This window comes from Leptinotarsa decemlineata, unplaced genomic scaffold, assembly GCF_025532065.1.
Source record: "Leptinotarsa decemlineata unplaced genomic scaffold, Ldec_3_MD MMD2_tig00078422_RagTag_RagTag, whole genome shotgun sequence".
Lineage (NCBI taxonomy): Eukaryota > Metazoa > Arthropoda > Insecta > Coleoptera > Chrysomelidae > Leptinotarsa > Leptinotarsa decemlineata.
This window is the reverse complement of record NW_027412747.1, coordinates 17,611,456-17,635,239: the sequence shown is the minus strand read 5'-3', so window position 1 is coordinate 17,635,239 and position 23,784 is coordinate 17,611,456. Positions and strand designations below refer to the sequence as shown.

The 23,784-nt window shown below is 35.1% G+C and overlaps 1 protein-coding gene across 1 annotated transcript in view; it reads left to right on the top strand.

Moving 5' to 3' along the window:
• Positions 1–23,784, top strand: part of LOC111505023 (uncharacterized) — a 209,147-nt gene that overhangs the window by 54,524 nt on the left and 130,839 nt on the right. The window contains exons 9-14 of the mRNA XM_074186446.1: positions 4–111; positions 4,705–4,812; positions 7,384–7,554; positions 9,986–10,147; positions 13,985–14,156; positions 16,589–16,740. Coding sequence (XP_074042547.1) covers positions 4–111; positions 4,705–4,812; positions 7,384–7,554; positions 9,986–10,147; positions 13,985–14,156; positions 16,589–16,740 — 873 coding nt within the window. The remainder of the gene's footprint in view (positions 1–3; positions 112–4,704; positions 4,813–7,383; positions 7,555–9,985; positions 10,148–13,984; positions 14,157–16,588; positions 16,741–23,784) is intronic.

Genomic DNA, 23,784 nt, shown 5'->3' with positions numbered 1-23,784 from the left:
TAGGGTTTGCCAGGATTGCCCGGTGAAATAGGTCTTCCAGGACAACCAGGACGATTAGGTTCTCCAGGTCCAAGGGGTGAACGAGGCCAACCTGGTACACCAGGTTTTCCAGTATGTGAAATGAACAATTTGGACTGCTCCAATAATACCTAAATTCCCATGCCTATTTCACTGTTGTTCAATTCGTAGGTGCAGATAGTAATATTCCAAACAGAAAATATAACTCAAGATAAATATAATATTCGTAACTGAGTTCCATTCGAGTTCTGTGATTATTTTTCTAGTGGTTCATCCAGTTCTTTGAACCAGAGAAAAACTATACATAATTGGACAGTCTGAAAAGGGTTCAACAGCGAAGTAGTGGGTTTCAAATTTACAATAAACGATAACCCTAAAACCACCCAACGCTATTATTTTGACAAATGAACTGTGGGATGACACCATATTGTAAACTATTTAGAGAAAAAATAATCTTGAAGAAATATAGCCACATTAAATACTCATTCTGCTATTCAATGATGAACATTGACGATCGGAAAATCATATTGTCACCTTGTTTGAAATAATTTTCAACAAAAGTTTCAAAATTTTCCATACAAATTGTCTTTATCTCACTTAGACCTGCCTCCCTTTCGGCTGATTGTCAGGTTAAAGACTCCTGGTCTTTCATCAATGATTTTTTATTATTCTGACGAATTTTTATTTCTTACTGAAAGGAATGAATAGTTCTTTTTTCTGTTACTTGAATTAATGGTTGTGTCCAGATCTATTTTTGTCTTTATCTGACTTAGACCTGCCACTCTTTCGGCTGATTGTCTGGTACAAGACTCCTGGTCTTTGATCAATGATTTTTATTGATTTCTACTAATTCTTATGAATTTTCATTTCTTACTGAAAAGAATGAACAGATATTTTTTTCTTACTTGAATTCATGGTTGTATCTAGACATAGTATTGTTTTTATCTCAATTAGACCTCCCTCCCTTCCGGCTGATTGTCTGATCCAAGACTCCTGGTCTTTGATCAATGATGTCTATTGATTTCTAAAAATTCTCATCAATTTTTATTTCTTACTGAAAGGAATATATAGATATTTTTTTTCTTACTTGAATTCATGGTTGTACCCAGATATACTATTGTTTTTATCTCAATTAGACCTGCCTTCCTTCCGGCAGATCGTCTGATACAAGACTCCTGGTCTTTGATCAATGATTTCTATTGATTTCTAATAATTCTTATGAATTTTCATTTCTTACTGAAAGTAGTGAATAGTTATTATTTTTACTTGAATCCATGATTGTATCCAGATCTAGTATTGTCTTTATCTCAATTGAACCTGCCTCCCTTCCGGCTGATTGTCTGATCGAAGACTCCTGGTCTTTGAACGATGATTTCTATTGATTTCTAATAATTCTTATGGATTTTCATTCCTTACTGAAATGAATGAATAGTTTTTTTTGTTACTCGAAAAAATGATTGTGTTCAGTTCTAGTTTTGTCTTTATCTCACTTAGACCTGCCTCTCTTTCGACTGATTGTCTGATCCAAGACTCCTGGTCTTTGATCAATGATTTCTATTGATTACTAATGATTCTTATAGATTTTTATTTCTTACTGAAAGGAATGAATAGTTATTTTTCCACTTGAATTCATGGTTGTATCCAGATCTAGTATTTGTCTATATCTCAATCAGACGTGTCTCCCTTTCGGCTGATTGACTTATCCAAGACTCCTGGTCGTTGATCAATGATTTCTATTAATTTCTATTATTTCTTATGAATTTTAATTTTCTACTGAAACGAATGAATAGTTCTTTTTTTTCTTACTTGAATTCATGGTTGTGTCCAGATCTAGGAAATTACGCAACATGATATTCGCTTAGGCGTTTCCCAAGAACTGAACGCCACCACTGAATTATTGTTATTCATTTATTTTTTTTTAATTTACTGTTATTATTATCGAACATATGTAACATCCATTATAGACAGGAATATGTATCTGACTTTAATAAATTGATTGATTGATTGATCAGTATCAAAGAACTGAACAACATGAAATAGACATGCAAAAAAGTCCAGGGCCTCCACACTCACCCATGAATTTTCATAAATAATTACTATTACAGATAACCCAAAAGTATTAACTCAATTAATTTTTAATCTAGCACCAGCGTAGCTTCGAAACTGAGCAAGGTTTTATCCACTGAATGTTTTTTTCGCACCTTAACAACCTATTAACTTTCAACAGGGACTTCCTGGTCTAAGAGGTCCTGTTGGTCCGATAGGTGAGCCTGGACTAGTGGGACTACAGGGTGTCAAAGGAGAAAAAGGCACCAATGGTGAACCAGTATGTCTCATAACGTAATAATGAATGGGACTGAAAACGTAGTTTGCTTCAATATTGCATGAGAATCTTTTTTGATGCCATTTAGTTATGGATATTTTGTAACGAAGCATGATCTCTAATGGCTAATTCATGCACCTCACCTTTCACTTGTACTTAATTTGTTGCCTTCAGTTTAATAATGAATATCAATTATTGATATTTTGAATCATTCAACCACCGTTGTGAAAAAAAAGGTGACGCGTAAACTGTAATTCTCTCTCCAAATAGCGATTTGGGACGAATTAAAAAAATGGAATATTCAATGTTAACAGGCAAAAAAGGTAGTGAAGAAATTATATAAATTTTACCGAATGGTACAGACTCATGTCACAAACCTCTTTTATCTATATTTCTCAAACTTTTCCATGAAATTAGTAACACTGAATATGCTCACAAAGTGGCACTTCTTGACGTAACGGAAAACTTCCGGTTTTTCAAATTTTGGTTTTCAAATAAAACACCCTGTATACCATTACATCCTACAAATATCATACTTTCCTGAATCCGATGATACCCCATAGTTGGTATTTCAACTGTGGGTTGAAACACATAGTTCTGTAGAATGGCCTGCAAGATCACCCGACTTTACCCCTCTGAACTTCCTGTTGGTCTTTGCAGATTATTGGGGAAGACGCTATTTTGAGGAACTCTTATAATTAGTTGTTGGAGATCGTACTAATAACATAAATGAATTGAAAGTTCCTCTCCATGAGTACATTCACTGTGTCGAATTTCGGAAAAATAGCTGAATAAATGAAGAATTGATGATACCATAAATCCAAACTCTGTTCTTCAAAATACTTGAAGAAGCTTCTCTTTCGACATTATCGTACGAGATATCGTACAACTGGTGATAAGTTCAAGCAAATTGCCAACATTACATATACATTAGCTGCATATGCACTTTTTTTGTTATGAACTTGTGGTATTTTTAACTCGTTTCTGTTATCAATACGAATACCAACAATGTACTCAGTAACTAAGTTCGTTTGAAGGTGGTTGAGAAAATTTGTTTTATCGTTTCAAAGCAACTTCCTGATGACCCGTGAAAACCTAAGAGACGTCAAGAGGGTTTGAGTCAGGTGATCTGACAGGCCTCTTGTCAGAAACATGTGTTTCGATCACCGGATTCAGAAAGTTATGTAGATAGCAGAAATGTAATAGTATACAGGTTGTATCATTTGAAATCAACCTTTGATGTCATGTCCAGAAAAACCGGGAGTTGAAAAAATCTCCCATTGGGTCAAGAACTATTTTTTTATGAGCATATTCAATATTTCGAATTTGGTAAAAATAGTTTGAGAAATAAAGACAAGAAGGGAGTGTACCAAGAGTCTATGTCACCCGGTATGCTGATGTAACTCACACTTCATATATAATAGCAGAATGTCAATATCAACAAAGAGCTGATCAAGGTTATGTTATGAATACGAGTAATATTGACCACACTGCAGTTACCGTAAGGATTCCTTAAAGAAAAAGTACTCACCCACATAACGTTCCTTGAAGTAAAATAAAAAGTAAGATAGAATTGTGGTGTATGAATGGTCCAATTCATAATTTATATTGTAACAACTTTTCAAAAGTAGAAAAAAAAGATAAAGTAGAGAGTAAAGGTTTGGTGAATGACAGCCATACTGACAGCCAATGTGTTTTCCTATTTCCAATCAGAAAACAGTTACTTTTCACTACGTCTTTGATATACGATATATATTATGTGTATTGAAACTGAAATCTTATAAATACTTCAACCGCATATGCGTAAAATAATAGAATTATGAATAACCATTTAAAAAGTTGAAAACTCTCATTACTTTTTTAGAATGTCCCAAAAGCTGAGAAAATTACTTTTTACTGTATTTGATACATACTAAGAATGTGTTTAATAAGTGATTCCATTCTTGATTACATTCTTTCGAAAATTTGATATGATAAATCGATATGATTCTGATGAGGGCTTTTTTCAATATTACGTCAACTCATGTTTTCAACAACAGACACGTATTTTTAGTAAAATCATGATTTCATCGACATTTTCAGTAGTTGCCACATCTTATTTCAGATCTGAATGTATACAATCTATTAATTTTTATAAAACACACTGTATGAAAAATTGCTTTCAGATCATGAAAACAAAAAATCTTTCAGTTCTCTTCATTTTCATTGAATCTCAAAACTAGTTTTTGCAAAATCTCATCATCTTGTAAGAGTAAAGTATATCTTTGAAAAATCTTAGCATGGTTCCAAGTTACTCTCTTCATTTATTTATCGAGGTTATCTTTAAAAAACATCATAATTGATATAAAATAATCTTCAATTAGGGTTCCCCAGGATTACAAGGAATGCCGGGAATAAGAGGACCTCAAGGCATACCAGGTTCTTCAGGAATTCCTGGAAAAGATGGAATACCAGGTCAAAATGGTGAGAAGGTAAGAAATGTTAAAAAACACAGTAAAATATCAAATTATGCTTTGAGTTTTGAACCAAGGACCTTGAAGAGCCTCGTTTATCTTTGATGTACGTTTTTGTAGATCCTAAAGATAGCGTCTTCTTTTTTACATACTCAGGTTTGTCCTTGAAGGATAGTTGGGTTCAGCAATGCTTTGTTTGTGACACTGTTTCCAATGGTGAAATGAAGTTCCAGTTATCCTAATATCAAATATTTCAAAGAAAAGACAGCAACTTCACGCAACTGCGTCAGTGTTGCAGTGAGACGTGGAAAAACAGCATATATACAATTTGCAGAAATCTTGCAGATTGGGGTGTTGCTACAAAATCATTCTCGCAAACCAATAGCCTGCCAATTGAACTACGCAGACCTGAAGAAATCAGTTACTATTTTTTAAACATGGCTGGACATTCACTAGTAAATAATAACACTCATTCTACAATAATAATAAATTGAACGCTCCTATGAACTTTCCCCTCACCGATATATGTGATGATGATATATTGACTGCTATCAAAAAAATAAAATCTAATGCTTCATGTATTGACAATAGAAATATCAAGATGATTTCTATAGTGATACCACGCTGTATTGATGAAGTTAAACTTATTTTCAACGAGTCCTTCAGACAGGGTATTTTTCCAGATGTTTGGAAGGTTGCTAATATAATTCCAATTCCGAAAAAGAATGCATCTAAGACGTTCAGTGACCTACGCCCTATCAGCATTCTGCCCTCATCCTCTAAAATATTCGAGAAAAATATTTCCCGTCAAGTAAGAGCTTTTCTTGAAGAAAATCGAATACTCCCGTACGAGCAATTTGAATTCCGCAAAAAACACGGAACACAGACTGCCCTCATGAAAGTAATCGACGATCTTGCGAGATTCAGAGATCAATCAGAAGTCACCATTTTAGTACCGCTTGATCAAAGTAAAGCTTTCGATTTCGTTAATATCGATTTACTCATCAGCAAGCTCAAGTTCATAGAATTCGATGACATTTCTCTTGAATGAATGACCAGCTATCCCACAGGCCGATCACAGAGGGTCAAACTGGATGATTACTCATAAGCATCCCTAAAAAAAATAATCTCAGGTGTACCGCAGGGAAGTATTGACTGGGTAGACAGTGCTAAAAATCTTGGCGTAACCATAGATAGCTCTTTGTCTTTCCATGAACATGTGACAAACATTTTCAAAGTATCATTTTTCAAACTCAAATCGGTATATAAATTCAAGTATCAGTTATCAGAAGAAATGAAACTCAGGTTAGTTAAAACTCTTATTTACCCCCATGAGTATTGTTGTTTGGCGCATTACAATTTTTTGCTGCAATATAACAAGCAATCCGTATGCTGTATACCATATGGTGATCATGTCACACCATTTTTGTTAAAAATGAAGGAGCTGAATGTGAGGTACAGAGTCCAATATATGATGCAGGGCATTCTGACATACATATGGTCAATTTGAGAATCAACTCATTCAACATACCTAGGCACCGTACTTTCAAATTTCAAGGATGTTCTTCATATGTAACCCCTTCTTATCTGAATGAAATTTTACCCCCTTTGAATCTATTATTATTGTTTCTCTTCTCTATCATTATTATGATAGTAAATAAGTATTTTTATAATTATTTTCTTACACTCACTGTATAAATTTTGAGAGGGGTGGAAGATAGCCTTTGTCTAACCTTTTTCCTTTTATGTATAAATTTTTTTTTCATGCATAATAAACGATATCATTATTATTGTCAGTTACCCTAATTCTGAAGAATTTGAAAGCTGCGAATGGAAAATTATTTTTTTATCACAGCTTTCTCAAAATGTTTTATTGAACAATATTTCCATTTTCGAAGAAGAAAGTTAAGAGTATGTGCAGGTCATTCAAAATTCATTGAAAGAAAAAATGTATGAACGGTCACTCACTGTTGAAATCAGAACTACTGAATGATTTCAGTAGAATCATTCAGTAGTTCTGATTTCAACAGTGATCAAGTTATTGGAATGTAGCATAATAAAAATGATATTTTTTATTGTCATTAGATCCAAGAGGATATTCACATGGTCCAGTAAACTTGTTTCATATCAATAAATAGATCCAAACACAATAGATAGTGAGATATTCCTCAATTGAATAAAAACAATTATCCAGTAAAAACTGTTTGGCTTCAAACCCAAAATGGGCCTAAGATAATCTGGTAGACGATTGTATAATCTGATTGCTTTATATTCAGTTCCCCTTTCAAATAATATAGATCTATGTGGAGGTATTCTCAGATTGTTTGAAGAGCGCATTGTCAGTATACTTATAGACGGGCTAAAACGAAGAAGCCTAACGACAAGTGACATGACTTCCTTTTTTGTTGATGAATTTGAATCAATTGAAAGGCCAAAATACTCCTTTAGTCACTGGCATGAAATACTTGTGAACTGGTTTTCTTAAAAAACTGTATTTATAATATATATAAAGGAAAATTTTTATTGCATTTTTGTACGTGCGTATTTAAACTGCTTCTTTCTTTTGGAATTCTCCATTTGTTTTTTAAGGGTGATGCTGGTGCCCCTGGAGCTAAAGGAGAAAGAGGAACCGACGGCATACCAGGTCTTCCAGGAAGAGAAGGGCCGATAGGACCTAGGGGACCACCTGGAGAAACAATTACAGCTAAGGGGGAAGTTATACAGGGTCCAGTGGGACCTCCTGGACCGAGAGGACCACAGGTAATCACTATGAATGTCATTTGTCATTGCAGATCAAAATCATATTATTCTATTCGTATTCAATGGTGAACTCAAAGTTTACATTTCCAGGTTATTGTAAATCGATAAAATAATAGAACTTGAATAGTTCTAAAAAATACATATTTTTTGACTGTGAAATAGCTATTTTGATATGAGTGTTGAAAGTAAAATTTTATTTCGTGAGTGAACAAAATGAAAGTTTTTTGTACAACTGCTGGTGTTCAATGTCTGGCATAATGAAGAACAATAGTGAGGAATTGTGGGTTCCTGACGATATTGAAGAGGCTGCAAGAAGAGTTTCAATTGGATTGTAACCAAAAAAATATCTCCTTTTCAACATTTATATTAACGATATATCTAGTTGTTTCTCCTACTGCGATTTTTTAATGTATGCTGACGACTTGAAAGTATTCCATACGGTGACGACATGTTCCAACAATTCACTCCTTATTCAGAACGATATCAATAATCTTGTGAAATTCTACGAGAATTACTCTTTATACCTCAATCTTGAAAAATGCCACTCTATTACATTCACAAGAAACAAAAATATTTACCACCACTAATATCACATAAACCCATTTGGTATAAACACTTTTGGTTAAATGCCCTCTACCATTCTGAACCTTTCGGAACCAAAGGAATATACAGGTCACTGTTACAGAAGGTTTTCTACTTCTTTGCTAGCAGAATCAGTAGCAAATATAACGGATATTAAGAAGCACGGAGGGTGGAAGTTGACAACAGTATCTGAGGGTTACATCAATCAATATTTTTCTTATATGAAGGCTATTGCTGAAAGAATAATCTCCACTGCTAGCTCCAGCGTTACAGCATCGTCCTCTTTACTTAAAGAATTAAATGTTGATGCCTATGAAATTGTCAACTCAGATAGTTCAAATATATTACAAGGCTCTTCAACATCGCGAGGTATTAATATTAGCAGTTGTTCTAATTATACATATTAATGTTCATAAATAATAATAATAATAATGTAATTAATGTATATAATACATTTCTAACAGAATTTAATTGTATCTATATCTATTGTTCATAATGAAACTTCCTTGAAAATTGAATAATTATGTTTTGTTTATTGCTATTTAGTCGAAAAAAGTGTTAAAAATATTTTCAAATGCTACTTTGTAAACATCATCTTTTGATACTCTTGACAACCGTTAAAAATATCACTCCTAATGACAGCCGTACAAAAAATTTATTTTACTATTTCATTTATTATTTTTAATAATGTTAAATAAACATTCAATAGACCTCTGCAAACTAATTGTGAATAATAAATGTTGTTGTGATGATATCGTAGAAATGAAATTTCCAGAGCCTGTTGAGGACTGGATCCTGTTTTTCCTTCACTGGTTACCAAAATATTATTGTATAAACATTGATTTTCGATAGAAGATATATGATGAAATTGGTCTATACTTGATGGAAACCAAAACGTGTTTCGGTATTCAATAGCTTTATCCACACTATTGAGTTAGTATGAAAACGCTTGTGGAAGTTAGTGTACAAGGTCATATATTTATTTATTGATCAATTTCTATTTTGTTCCTTCAGAATGGGGAATGTTCCTCCTGACGAAAATCAAGTAGTTTTCATGTGAAACATCAATTTAATAGTTTTCGAAGTAAATTTGAAAAACTCATGAATTAAACTCAACTTTATTTTGTTCAAACTTGCATTTGCTGTAATCACCCAAATTGAGGAACATTCTCCTAGTCCCCTCCAGATATAATACACTTATCCCAGCTTTTTTTTTCAATCTCTGAGCATTTTTGATATGCACTTTTTCGTATGTCGCTGAGCTATCTCAACGATTTTGTTTATATCTCCTCTCTCTCTCTCCTTGATCTCAAACTACTGATCGAAGCTCGATGTAACACACGCTGTATTTCACATCTGAATCAACTCACTGCTCTGTGAGCTGACTGAATGGAACGCATGATGTGGGGAATTATTGTTTCACCTATATTGTTTGGTCATTGATGATTGATAGACTTCAAACTTCTGGTGGAAGCTCGATGTAACACACGCTGTATTTCGCATCAGAATCAACTCACTGTTTTTTGCTCAAGTTATCTAGATTGGTTATTAATTGTTGGTTGACCATGAACTTTTAATGAAAGCTCGATTTGGCACTAACTGTTGTTTCTATTCAAATAGATGAGAAGCAACGTTTCAGGATGAATCGCTGTATACTGATTGGCTAATAATGATTGATTGATCTCAAACTTTCAGTGAAATTTCAATGTTAAACACTATATTCCACAACTGAATTCTAAATCAACTCACTGCTCTTTGATCTGACTGAATGAGTTATTGATTGGTTATAAAATATTGATTTGTCTTCTAATTAAAGCTCGATGTAATGACCACTGTATAATTTTCATAGGGTTTGCCCGGAGTAGAAGGTGTGAGAGGCCCCACAGGACTCCCAGGGGAGAGAGGCTATCCTGGTCGTGATGGAACAGATGGACGTCCTGGACCGACAGGTTTGAAAGGAGAAAGGGGTGAACCTGGTTTGAGAGGAGAAAGGGGATACACGGGAGTACCTGTAAGTTTTTCAACTGAATTATTGATGCCAATACTCTGTGATAGATTTGGTATTATGGGCATTTGAAAATCAGTACATTAGTTTAGTATTTAGTGATATTATTTGAACTGCTCATTGAGTAACGAGCAGAGATGTGTTACCATCTGTAACAGGGTATTTTAACTGGGTGGCAACCCCAAGGAAAATTGATTAGGCTTAATTAGGGAAGTGAATAGAGAAAAAGGCGAATGTAGATCATACAGTATAATTAAAGAAAAACTGCAATTCCAATGCAAATCTGTGCCTGTTTATCTGTTTTTTTTTTTTAACAATTCACCGTGACGAGGTTCTATTTCAGAAACATCAACAAGCAAATCATTTTCTGAATGTTGTCTATTTTTTTTCCATTCCAATTTTCATAACAAAAATTTGTTAATTTTCTCCAATAAAAAGTGACTCGCGATACTAACATTTTGAAGGTCTCCTTGTCTTCTCTTCCCTACAGTATACTTCAAAAATTGGAGATGAAAATCAACTTTAGTCATGCCGTCAAATTGTAATTTAATATTTTTTTTGTAATTCGCGGGTTGATCAGCCACTTCTTTTATTATATGAAAAAATGCAGTTTATAACTATATACTAATATATGCAAGCTTATCAGCTCCAGAATCCAATTCTCGGCAAGAATCAAATCATGAAAGAAACATAAGATTTCGCTATGTGAGTATCTTCTTACAGTAAGAACGTTTTTCCCTTGGCAAATTAATTGAAATTTAGCGAAAGAAATCACTAAGAAATTTGGCCAATAATATATTGATTCAGTATCTTATGAACATATCAACAACTCAGCTTTCAGATGAAGAACTCTTGTCAATATTTGTCCCATAAATGATTCCGAATTGTCAGATTGAAAGGATATACCTTCAAAAATGTTTACAATAATGATTACCTATTCAAGCGCCTTATTTAAATGAAAGTGTAAAACTTTGGTTGTCAAAGAATGTTAGTGAATAAAAATAGTTTGAAAAAACTAAAAAACGCCCTTTTAAAAAACATCGAACAGCATAGTTGAAAATAATTTTCTTTGAAATAAGCTCAAAACAAAAACGATAGAAAAATAAAAGTATTTTTTCAAGCTATATTAATTTATAACTTTTTAGTTCGATGTTCTTCAAAAGCGTGTTTTTAGATTTTTAAACCATGTTTATGAAATATTTAAGTAACTGAATTTTTAGGTGTACATTTTACGATAACGTTTTCATTGAAATCCATATTCTGGTTTGCTTTCAAATAATCGAATAAGATTTTAAAATGTATCTTTCGTTTCGTTCAAAATTTTTTCCTGTACTAAATCACTGGTAATTGACAATATTTAAATATCTAAATATTCCATCTGTAGTACAAAATTTTGCTTACATTTCGCTAGCACTAATAATTCTTAAAATCCATTTTTATTTCATTTTGAACAACCCATCAAGGAGGTCACTTACAGCGCCATCTGCTCGCGAATAGATCAAGCAATAATTTCGATAGTTGAGTACAGCGCCATCTGTCCGTCGATAGATCAAGAAATATCAAGGAGGGTACGTACAGCGCCATCTGCCCGCGAATAGAGCAAGCAATAATGTATATAATTCTGTCAATACAGATCCCAAGCTTGAGAGTTACAAACAAACAAACATACATACAGGTGAAGCTAATATGAAGCGTGTATTCCTGAGACACTTGGCATTAATAATAGTAATATCAATAATGCTGATAATCATGAAAATAACAGTGATAATGATAAGGGTGTTTCATTACCATCTACGGTATTGACGAGACACCGGTATTGCCCTAAGCTCCGGAGGTTATTGAGTTCATTGTGGTGAATGGGAAATACCACCGAATTCAGTGAAACGATTCATCTTCTACCCTCGGGCTGATGTACTTCTCCTCGACCATCAGAACAAGACGATATCAGTCGTGTAGTGTTCAGCCTCCGGTGAGATGAATATCGTCCGAAAAAAGAAGGAGAAACGAATGAAATATTGAAATTCTCTCTTCGAACTCCGCAGATTCTACCCGGACCACTTAGTTAAGATTGTTGTTTTGGTTATTCGAGTCCTTGGTGAAATGATGCTCTCCCTACTTACGAATATCAAGATCTTGCAGCACGAAGGCAGAAATCTTGGCAGGGCAATGATCACTTACTCTGCGGTGTGGGAAGTGGTCGATGGTTGATCATGCCGACGTGCTCCCCTGATTGTGTCGGAGCTCCAGAGGTAGGGTTCGACCAGCTCACCCTTCGGTAAAAATAATAATGATTATATATTTTTCCCTATCTTTGTACCTATATATTCTGAATAGAAATATATCACTTTAGTGCAATCATTGCTATGTATATGTTCGAATAGATTTTTGCGGACTGTAATTCGAGATAATGAGCTCTGGGTGGACCCCCGGACCTATAAAGTGTCTAGATGTTCAACGTTTTTGCTTCTGTAGAACTGAAAAGTATGACTACACTGAGGTCCTAATTTTCCTACTACCCTGGAAAAGTAGCAAAATGAAACCCTGTGGCACCCCGTAAATCGATATCGAATACTGAAAACTATTTCCATTGACGCTGTTTATGACCAGTAAGATACGACTTGATATATAAAACGAATACACATGTTTTCAGAAATGATATAAAATCAAGAAAGTTCAATACAGTGAAGCTGCTGGAAAATATTTCCATGAAAATGAAGAGACGAGTAGATGAGTACTCCTTTTTAGATCATTCACAATTTGAAACAGCTGTCTACTGGAGGCTTTCAAATTGAAATCACGAAACTCAAAGATAAATATAGTTTGAAAAACTACAAAAAAGCTTTCAAAGAACATCGAACTCAAAAGTTGAAAATAATTGTTTTGAGCTTGTATGATTTTTTTTTAACTTTTTAGTTCGATGTTCTTTAAAAGCGTGTTTTTTAGTCTTTCCAAACTATATTTATTCTATCTAAACTCAGCCGTATATTGTTTAAAAAAATGACCAATGATATTTTCCGATTCCGGAGAGGAAAACTGAAAATCAGCTACCAAGCCCAAGGCAGCAGGCGCGCAAAGCAGGGTTACAAATAAGGCAGCAGGCGCGTGAGTGAATGAAAAAAAAAACACTTTTTCAAATGAAGAAATACATGTGAAGTGAGTTCGAATTATATCGAGGAAGTTACGTATAGTGCCATCTACCTGGGAGTAGGTCAAACAATAATGTCGATATATCAAGAAAGTTACGTACAGCGCCATCTGCCCGCGAATATATCAAGCAATAATGTCGATAATTCTGTCAAATACAGATCTCGAGCTTGAGATTCACAAACAAACGAACAAACATACATACATACATACAGGTGAAGCTAATGTAAGCGTGTTAATTAAAAAAAAGGTGGGATTCTATATAAGGCAAAGTGTAAAATATCTAGTTTCAGAAGAACAATGAGACATTTGACACCGAAAATAACTAATTAAATAACATACTCATCATCTAGAAGATGGCTACTTGAATAAATAAGTCAAGTAACCTGTAACGAAATAATATTTCAGTAGTCGGTATGGTGACTATTTTGAAGAATCTGTCAAATCATTTCATTTCTTCGCGTGTTATGTATTTGTTTTTCACGACTGACTTCCTTTTGACGTTTTGAAAAATTTTACTATTTCATATTTATCAAAAATATAATTTCTTCTTCATTAATTTTCAATTGATTTCACTTTATTTTAAAAACGTCGCCGATTTTATCTTCCAATCCATCAATAGAAAACAATTTTCAAAAAAATATCCATAAATTTCGAAATTTTCACTTCCACAATCTTCATACTCCACTCGTTCATCAGGGTCCTCCGGGTTCACCTGGAGTAACAACTGTATCAGACGGCAAAGTAGTACCAGGACTTCCTGGTCCGCAGGGACCACCAGGAGAACATGGCATTCCCGGAATACCTGGAACAAAGGGAGACAAAGGTGATCAGGGTGAGAGAGGGGAAAGAGGGCTCAAAGGAGAAACAGGTTAGTTCATATTAAACCAATTCATAATGAACAATTAGAAAAACAATTATTAATTGAAATGTATTAATGTCTTCTCGTTAGAATGCACCCAAGTTATCGAATATATAAACAAATTGCCACCCCAAAGGTCGAATTGTTTTCCAGTAAACTACGTGAATCACCACTTTCGCACAGGCACCGCTCTTAGAGCTTGAGAATTTTTCTGTAGGGCTTGTGTTTTGTCCTAGCAAAAAAAAAACGGAATATCACGTTGTCTAGGCGTGGCTAGGCAAGGCTGGCTTTCATCGGGCGACTTGCACCCTTTTGGCAAATGCATTATCACTGGTCCTCATCACATCCCAAAGGGGTCACCTATTACATTAAGGTCATTTTGGCACTTCTTCGACCTTCTGATAATTGATAATTTAGAAAACACTAAGGTTCCTCAAAAAGCCACGACATTTCATTATATTTCCCTTCATGGGTGCACTAAGGTCATTTTGAGACTTATTCGACGACCACTTCTGGCTACTAACGATCTCTACAAGAACTGACTAGTGTGCTCAAGTACTTACGTCAATCCATTGTTCTCGGGGGTACATTCGAAGCCTTTTTGGCACGTCTTTACGTACCAACGCCACCCCTACAGCTAAGGGTGGAAGAATTCGATAACCTGTATCCAGAACCATCGTTAGATAACTACTGTTTTGAAAAAAAATTGGTCGTAACCATATCAGCTGCATACGGTGACTGTTCAATACGGTTTGATGGGTTTTTGACCAGAAATTCTTCAAAATGGTAGCCTGTGAGATGTAGCGTCATCATGGGGCAAAATCCATGAGTTTTTTTTTTACATATCTAGTCTTCGTCGACGAATTTGCTCTCTCAAACATTGCATAACGCCCAGATGATATTCTTTATTCACTTTCTCACCTTCTGGTGAGAATTCCATCACCTTCATTTTTGATCGAGGTTTTGGCGCAGTTGGTAGGTACCATTCCAAAGCCTATTGACCGGTTTGTATCAAATTCGTGAATCCAGGTCTCATCACCAGTTGCAATGCGTTTTATGAATGTGTGGTTGGTATTGATCCGTTCTAGCATGTCTTCAGCAACCTTTACACGATTGAGCTTAGACAGAAAATTCGAGCCACTAGACGAGCAGCAACGTGTATTATGCCAAAAAAATCGTTCATAATTGTAAGAACTGGTTTGTGAAGTTTAGGAATTTCAGCGGCTATCCCTCTCATACCGATTCCACGATTTTCAGTCACCAATTCTTATACTTCAGCGACGTTAAGTTCAATTGAGGATGTTGACGACAGACCAGAGCAAGGCAAATCTTCCACCACTTCTCGACCACTTTCAAATGCACTGTACCACTAATACGCTCGTGTTTTTCATGAAGTTGATTCACCGTATGTCACATAAACATTTTCAGCACTTCAGCACACGAATTTTGCAATGCAAAATTCAAGGCAAATTCATTGTTCGATATTTTCATCTCCGCGTGAGTATAGACAACAGTTGTACCAAAATAATTATTACAAAAATTATTCGGACAATTCCTTCGCGCGGACTTTTCAAATGATCGGATCACGATACTTTCTTAACAGAATATAATATGAATGATTCAGACTAGTAAAAGCTGACTGACCTAGGGGAGTGATGGGGAATGTTCCTCAATTTAGGTTATTACAGCAAATGCAAGTTTGAACAGAATAAAGTTGAGTTTAATTCATGAGTTTTTCAAATTCACTTCGAAACGTATTCAAATTGATGTATCAAATGTTGGGTTTTAGTTTTTAAAAGGATTTGTTTCTAATTCACATATTGGCAACAGCGCCTATATCAACTTGAAATAATTTATACATACCTAAATATTCTACTTTAAAAATGTAAAATTACCTTTATAAATCAAAAATCAAAGCAAAATATAAATTATAGTTCAATACCACCTCCACAAGCCACATAAACACCAGTTGTTTTGTTTATTTATATAGGTGCACAAAATGTCATATGTTACAGAATGTTTCGGAACTCGGAACATAAGTAAACAGAACAGCACGCCTCTGAAATACGTCATCTTTGTTTGCCCCATACAGGTAACAGATTCATTGTCCTTTATTAGCTATAACCGATGTTGCCAAATGGTGAAATAGAAACGAATCCCTTCAAATGTTGAATGCATTATTTCATTCCCTTTTTTATTTTTATTTTCATTATTAAAATTATTTTTCAAAGAAAGAGGTTGAAATTATAAGTTTAAAATGCGTTGTTTCAGACCTCTTTTATGAAAACTACTTGATTTTCGTCAGGAGGAACATTCCTCATTGCAATAATTGAATCCAAACAATTTTATTGAACTAATACAGTATAGAGCCTGATGATATCATTTTTTTTCACCATAAAGAGATCGGTAATCAACTGAAAAGAAATACTATTGTTTTTCAGGCGACAGAGGATTAGCAGGAAAACCTGGTTTGGACGGTAGTAGAGGACCTCCAGGAAAAGAAGGACCACCTGGTCTTGATGGTCTGAAGGGAGAAATTGGATTTATTGGTCCACCAGGAATTCAAGGACCACCGGGTTTGATTGGACAACCGGTAAGTGATTATTTTGTAAAAGAATGTCAGTGTATATTTCGAACAATTTGAAATGTATTTCAAATTGTTAGAAAATAGAATAGAAAATCAGAAATGTATGTACCTTGTCATGTGAATTTCAAAAAATTGAGAAAATAATCTCCAACGAAACCTAAAGTTATCAAACAATCTGAACACACCTCAATAACCTCATTGATATAGATTAGGTCAGGTCAGAAGTGAGTAGGTTTATTAGACCGTCCATCGCAACCCGCAAGGGTTTATTATGTCTTACACCTATTCATACTCAACCAAATAAACCCAGCTTCTTCACAAAGCCTATCTTTCAGCTGAATGATCTTTCAGAATATTATGGCCCTGCCAAACTCTGAAACCCTGATTCGGTCCGCAGCGGAGCACGCACGAAGTATATGCTCTCCAAAGTGAGGCGACACACGCTGAGTGTGTCTGAGACAGTCTGAGTCTCTGTATATGATGATTCAGACGACACTGACCTGTGAGAGTCATGTTAGATATCGTAATTCATCTCTACTGTAGTCCAACAACTGTTTAGTTTCAAACTTCGAAGGGTGAATAAACGCCTGGGAGTGACCCAATCCTGGAAGATTTTGTCAGAGGTTCTTAAATCTTCTTGCCATTTAGGTGTTCAATGTTCGCTTGGCAAAACCTAAAGCGATGCCAATGACAGGTTCCGCTTGAAAGATAGTCGCATAGGTCCCTAGGCAGGTTGATATCTGTCCTGGGTCTGCAACTGAAAATACCTTCACCAGAGTCTGGAAGTGATTTTGATCTATCTGTGAACTAACAACTATCTGCTCTTAATAATTCCTCCTCCCAGAGGATCCAGCTCTTCTTGGGAAGTGTACTGTATAAGGCACTTAGTTGACAGTTGGAGGCATAATGTCAGAGGTCATTCCCAGAATGCTGTGACTTCCAGTATCAACCAGCAGTCTAGTGTACTCTGCGTTAGATTGAAGATTGATTTGTGCAATTGACGACGTGCACAAGTCTGTATGCAGTCCATCTAGCCTCTCTCTATAAAAATGTGAAGAGGAAGTAGATCTAGAAGAATCCCCATGGCGGCTGACGGTGTGAAATAAATGAATTTTCAATTTTATACTTTGGTATTTGTTATACGTTAAACTAGATTCAATGAAAAAAGATAGATCAGTGAGGTCAGGACGCACCAGAACTTGATTGTTTATGACATAGTTGTGTAATGTCAAATTCGTTTTCAGTGAGTAAGACATTACATTTCATTTGGATATGTTGAGAGATAGTTTATTCTTCCAACACCATGTAGCAACACGATTTTAATTCAGGGCGAGACGTTCGCAATCATTAGAACTTGTTATATTGTGATAGAGTTTCAAGTCATCTGCATATAAAAGGAAATTGACATCAATCTCAGCTCCGATATCATTAATGAACATATTGAACAGTAGAGGTCCTGGGTTTGATCCTTGTGGTACATCAGATGTGTCCACATATTCGACAGACTTGAGGCCATTGCAAAAATACGATTTGAAGAGGATAATTTAGTTATTGGATATCCCAAAAGTCGAAAGCTTGTTGAGAAGGATACTATGCTCAAGTCTGTCGAACGCTTTAGATAAATCAGTGTAGATGACATCAGTCTGAGACTGACAATCAATTCCCTCCGAAATATAATGAGTAATTGTTACAGGATTGGTGATGATTGAACTTCCTTTCATGAAACCGTGTTGATTGGGGCTATTAATGTTGCATTACAGTAGATTGTCTTCTCAAAAAACATCTCAAAAACTTTACAAAAGTTGCATATGAAACTGGTCTAAAATTTTTATCTCACTTTTATCTCCTTTTTTGAAAATAGGGAACACTTTCGACATTCTTCATATTGATGGTACAGTTGATGTTTTCAGGGATATATTGATTAGAGTTGCTGATGACCAAAACTCATTGAGGTTATGGATAATCTCGCTCTCAGTTTTCTGAATGAATTTTTCATAAGCTTTTCCAATGGCTCCTTTGATTTCTACCCAAAGACGTTTCAATTCGTGGAAAGCGTGAATGTCGCCGTTTCTTCCACTTAGACACCTCTTTCATTTATGAGACTTTTTCGAATGGAACATCCTGTATTTCAGTTCGTTCTCTTATTCTAGATGAAGTTATCTACCTGAATACACTAGCGTGTTAAATGTTATTCAAAGAAGAATAAGGCAAGGTTTTCCGTTTCAACACACGTTCAAAATATCTTCGACAATGTCAGTGCATTTCACGAATCTCCCGATAAAAATTGGTCTCATGTGACTCAGATGAAATGTCTCACTCGATCTTATTTTTATTTCCTTCTGTGTAGTAGCGACGGTAAGATGAATCTCCGATTTTACTGTTTCCCAAGATGGAAATCCACTGATGTTATTTCCGGCGACCTCAGCTGACAAGGAATAGGTCCTTCTACTTCTATGTACTCACCTCATTTAGTTGAAACCATATTTACATTTTGTATCATCAGGTAGGTGTTCGATCACCTTGTGAAAATCTTCTATGAGGGATGAAGAAGAAACTCTTGTCTATTCAATTTTTCTTCGAAGAAATATGACCCTACAAAATGATTATTCATAATACGCCTCATACAAGGCCCTTTATGTTGATAATTCCGTACAATAATAATGCCTACCAACGATTCCGTACCTGCAAGAGGTACTTTTTCATGTGAATGTTATGCTCTTCAATCGTCCAACAAAAGTAACTCTTCTTAGAATTAACTGCTTCTATCAACTCCTGATGCGGTTAACCCGTAGTGAGGGTCAAGTTTGTTAGATTTTATTCAAATCTTTGTTTATTTTCATAACAATCAACTCCAGATTTTCTATCCACGCCGGATTTGGAAGTTTGGACGCCTTGGAGCAACAAAGAAGTGTTACCCCTTGGCCTCCTTATTCATTTTTCAAAAAAAAATGTCTGTCATATCTTTCAAAAAATCATTGTCAGCAAAGAAAATTATCTGAACAAAGATTATAGTCATTGTTAAAGTCAAATACAATTTATCAAAAACCGAATTATCGCGTTAACGAATGGAACTTTGCGAGCTTTTTTCGACGGAAAGACGTTGATGATTTCGCTGAAATGTAACTCCCGGAGCTGCAGGGTCAACCGTTTTTCGGAATTTTTTACCTATTTTATTTCTCTTCAACTCATGAGTACAAATTACGAATCACATATAAAAAAGTATTGCCATTGAAACGCTCGATCAAATGAAATGTTTGTGAAAGTATTTTTAGTGAAAATGCAAGAAAAAAACGTTTGGGAGGAAAATCGTAAAAGTTGCACGTTAAAAGGTAAGACCTCGTTAGTCCTTAGCTCAAGTTTCTCAACTTCTAAGAGTTGTCTTTCGTATGGGGGTGACAACTGATTAACGGAATAACAGATTTCTCATAAACAGATATTTTACTATAGTACAATTCCAAAATAATAGGCACCAAATTCTCGGAAATATTATTGCATAAAAACCAAAACATTGCTGTCAAGGTTGTGAATCTATATATTTTATAATAATGTTTTCTCTTCTGGTTATTATAATTTCCGTAAGCCACTGCAAGAGACAGGTTAAGGCCAAAACGTCATTCATTTCTGAGAATTTAGTGTCTATTACTTTGGAATTATAGTATAGTTCGGACTTCCATTGTCTAATATGATTCTAATATGATTTGAAATCTCTGAAAGAACGAATAAAATTGAAATGAATAGTTAAAAATGTCAGAAATATTAAAATAAAACCTGAAATGAAAGTACAATAAAACAAAATTGAAATTGAAATAAAATAATGATAAAAAAATTTTAAAACAAGCTTTCATTTACGTGCTCTAAAAAGATTAAAATAAAATTTTAAATCACATTGACCACATTCATTTATGACTTTACAGAATTGAAATTATAATAAAAGCTTGTCGCGATGCCTAGAAGAAATCTCTACATATTCAGTCAGATGAAACTCAAATGAAATTTTAAATCACATTAACCACATTCATTTATAACTTTACAGAATTGAATATAAGCTTGTCGCGACAAGCTTTTATGCGTATACAAAATTTCGTGTCTCTGCTATTTACAGCTGAGAAGATCTCTCGTACGGAGCCGATCCTGGCAGCAGCATCAGGTCACGTTCATGATGACCATGCATTGTCATCGGCTCTGATCCAGCATGCAAAATTTCAGGTCAATCGGACACCGGGAAGTGGGTCAAATTGAACTTGCAAGATTTGTTAACATACATACAAATCAAGTTTTAATAATAAAAATTAAAAGAGATTTTGAAACAAACTGAATATAGAATAAAGAAAATATTTTTGGTGTAATTTCTACTGAGTTCATTATTTGTACGACGGGTTTCGGTTTATTAGACCAAGTTCCTGGAAAATAGTCTAATAAACCGAAATCTGTCGTAACAAATAATAAACTCAATAGAAATTAGAGAAAACTTATTTTCTTCATTCTATATTCAATATGAAGTTACTTCACGACTTTTTGATTGTTAGTATCCATATTCGTTTTTGGGTGGCGCCATTTTGGATCAGTGCTCTTTTGCCAACGTAACACAAGTCGATGGATTTCGTCAGAATAAAAATTGTGTGCTCGGCATTCGATGAAGTCGAAGAAGGCCGTTTCTGCCTGGTCCTGATTGGCGAAGGTTCTACCGGTGATAAAGTTGTCGAAATGCCAGAAAAGATGGTAGTCTATTGGCGAGAGGTCTGGAGATTGAAGTGGATGAAGTAGAACCTCGACGCTCCATTCGTTTAATTTTCGGACGATTTTAGGACGACTTCTGTTGACCAGTGACAGAAAGTTATTGTGAATAACTCCTGACGCTGACCAAACCGGGTGTTTCAAATTCGATCCTCACCATTGGATTCTCGGAAACTATGAGAGATACGAAGATGGTTGAATGGGAAAAAGTTGCGCATTTACATGACTAACAATACGCCGTTGAGAAAAAACAGAAATTTCTTTCTGGCTTCATTTTGGGAAGGATTCGGAAATAAATTGCATTTTCACATTGCTAGTTTTTCCCTGTTACATATCTTATGGTGTTTTCAGACGTTTCGTCTCCAGTTACCATCATCAACTTCATTTTTTCTTGTAGGCGCTACATTGGATTCTTTCTGTTTTGAATAGAATACGATTTAACATTTTCAATTATGTATCACAAGTTATCATTCTATTTAGAAAAATTGGAGATATTGAAAAACATTAATACTTATCGTAATAGGCTTTGACTTTGATGTTTCTAAACTTGACTTTCAATTTGTTTCACTCAATGACATTTTTGTACAAGTCATTGAATTTTTGGCGAAAAATGGCTTTCACGAATGAAGAGATATGAAACAAAAACAAGATATGACACAAATGTATTACAAATACGATAGAAAATTTTTGAGATATGTGTATTTTGTAACATTTTAAACCGATGTCTCCAAGCACTTGTATGACAAATATTCATTTCGGAGGAAATTTCACGTGTAGATTTCCCCGGTTTCATGTTTACCTACAAATTAGTAGTTTTCATTGGAAAGAACACAATGTCTAACTTACCTCATACGCACCTCATTTATCAAATATTCTTTAGTTTCCTGGTTTCTGTCTCCGCATTTATTCCTCGGATTTTCAAATGTACCAAACTCGGTGAGACTTTGATCCAATAACTTGGACATAGTTCGATGTTGTTGTCGTCTTTCGGGGTACAAGTTTAAATACATTTCCGATGTCCTAACACTGTTTCTATCGTATTTGTAATAAATTAGTATCATAATTTTTTTTCTTCATCAGCGAAAGCCATTTTTCGAAAAAAAATGATGTTTTATGATACACATCATTGAAAGGGTAAAATCTGGTAATATTCAAAACAGAAAGAGTCCAATGTAGCGCCCATAAGAAAAAATAAAGTTAATAATGGTGGCCGGAAGACGAAACGTCAAATAGCAAATCTGAAAACACCATTATATAGCAGGGAAAAAGTAGCGATGTGAATCCTCCGCAAACTAAAGCCGGAAAAAAATAAAAACCATTTTTCGAAATTTCTGTTTTTTTCGGATATCTCCGGATATACTCGGAGTTTAAGAACTTTCCCATCAGCATATTTTTAGTCAAGTGAATGCGCAAATTTGCCCTAATTCAACCATCTTTGTAACTCTCATAGTTTCCGAGATCCCAATGCTGAGGATCGAATTTGAAACACACTGTATAGTAGTATAGTATAAGAGGTCTTCGACCCTGTGTGGTCACCTGGATCTACACTGCAATAATAAGACCTGTGTTAACGTACCGAGCCATTGCACGGGGACCGAAAGTTCTACAAGCAACGACCATCCAAAAAGTATATCAAATACAGCGACTGGCTTGTTTAAACATCACAGGAGCCATGAGAACAATACCAATTGGGGCAATGGAAATAATCACGGGTCTGACCCCTCTTGATCTGTACGTTAAGGAGGCCATGGCCATGGTACGATTGCGCACGGCTGGTGTAAACCTAGAAGTAGGAATGGGTCAATTAAGGCTGGGCCTGTGGCGGGAAGCGCTTACTGCGCAACCTCTGCTGCAGGCAACCAGTCATACAATTGAACCCAGGTTTGTGTTTAATAAACCCTACAAAATACAAGTAAAGCAGAAAATAGAGTCAGATGTTACAAATGCAATACGAATTTACGCAGACGGCTCAAAAACCAAAGAAGGCTGAGGGTGTGGAGTGTACTCCAGATCACAAAGCCTAAGAATTAAGTGGGGAATGGGAAGAAATACCAGCGTGGTCCAAACAAAACTGGCTGGTATCTCAATCGCCACAAAAGAATTAAGCAAGAAAGGAATTTCTGACAAAAACATAACAATCTGCACTGACAGCAGACAAGCCCTATTAGCCATGAATAGACAACGTTTAACCTCAGGGATAGTACTAGAGAGTCACCAATATTCAGCCAAAGCCTCGGTAGGTAATAACATTATACTGAGGTGGGTTAAAGGGCCCGACAGGAGTAAAGGTAATCGCATTGCTGACTTTTTAGCCAA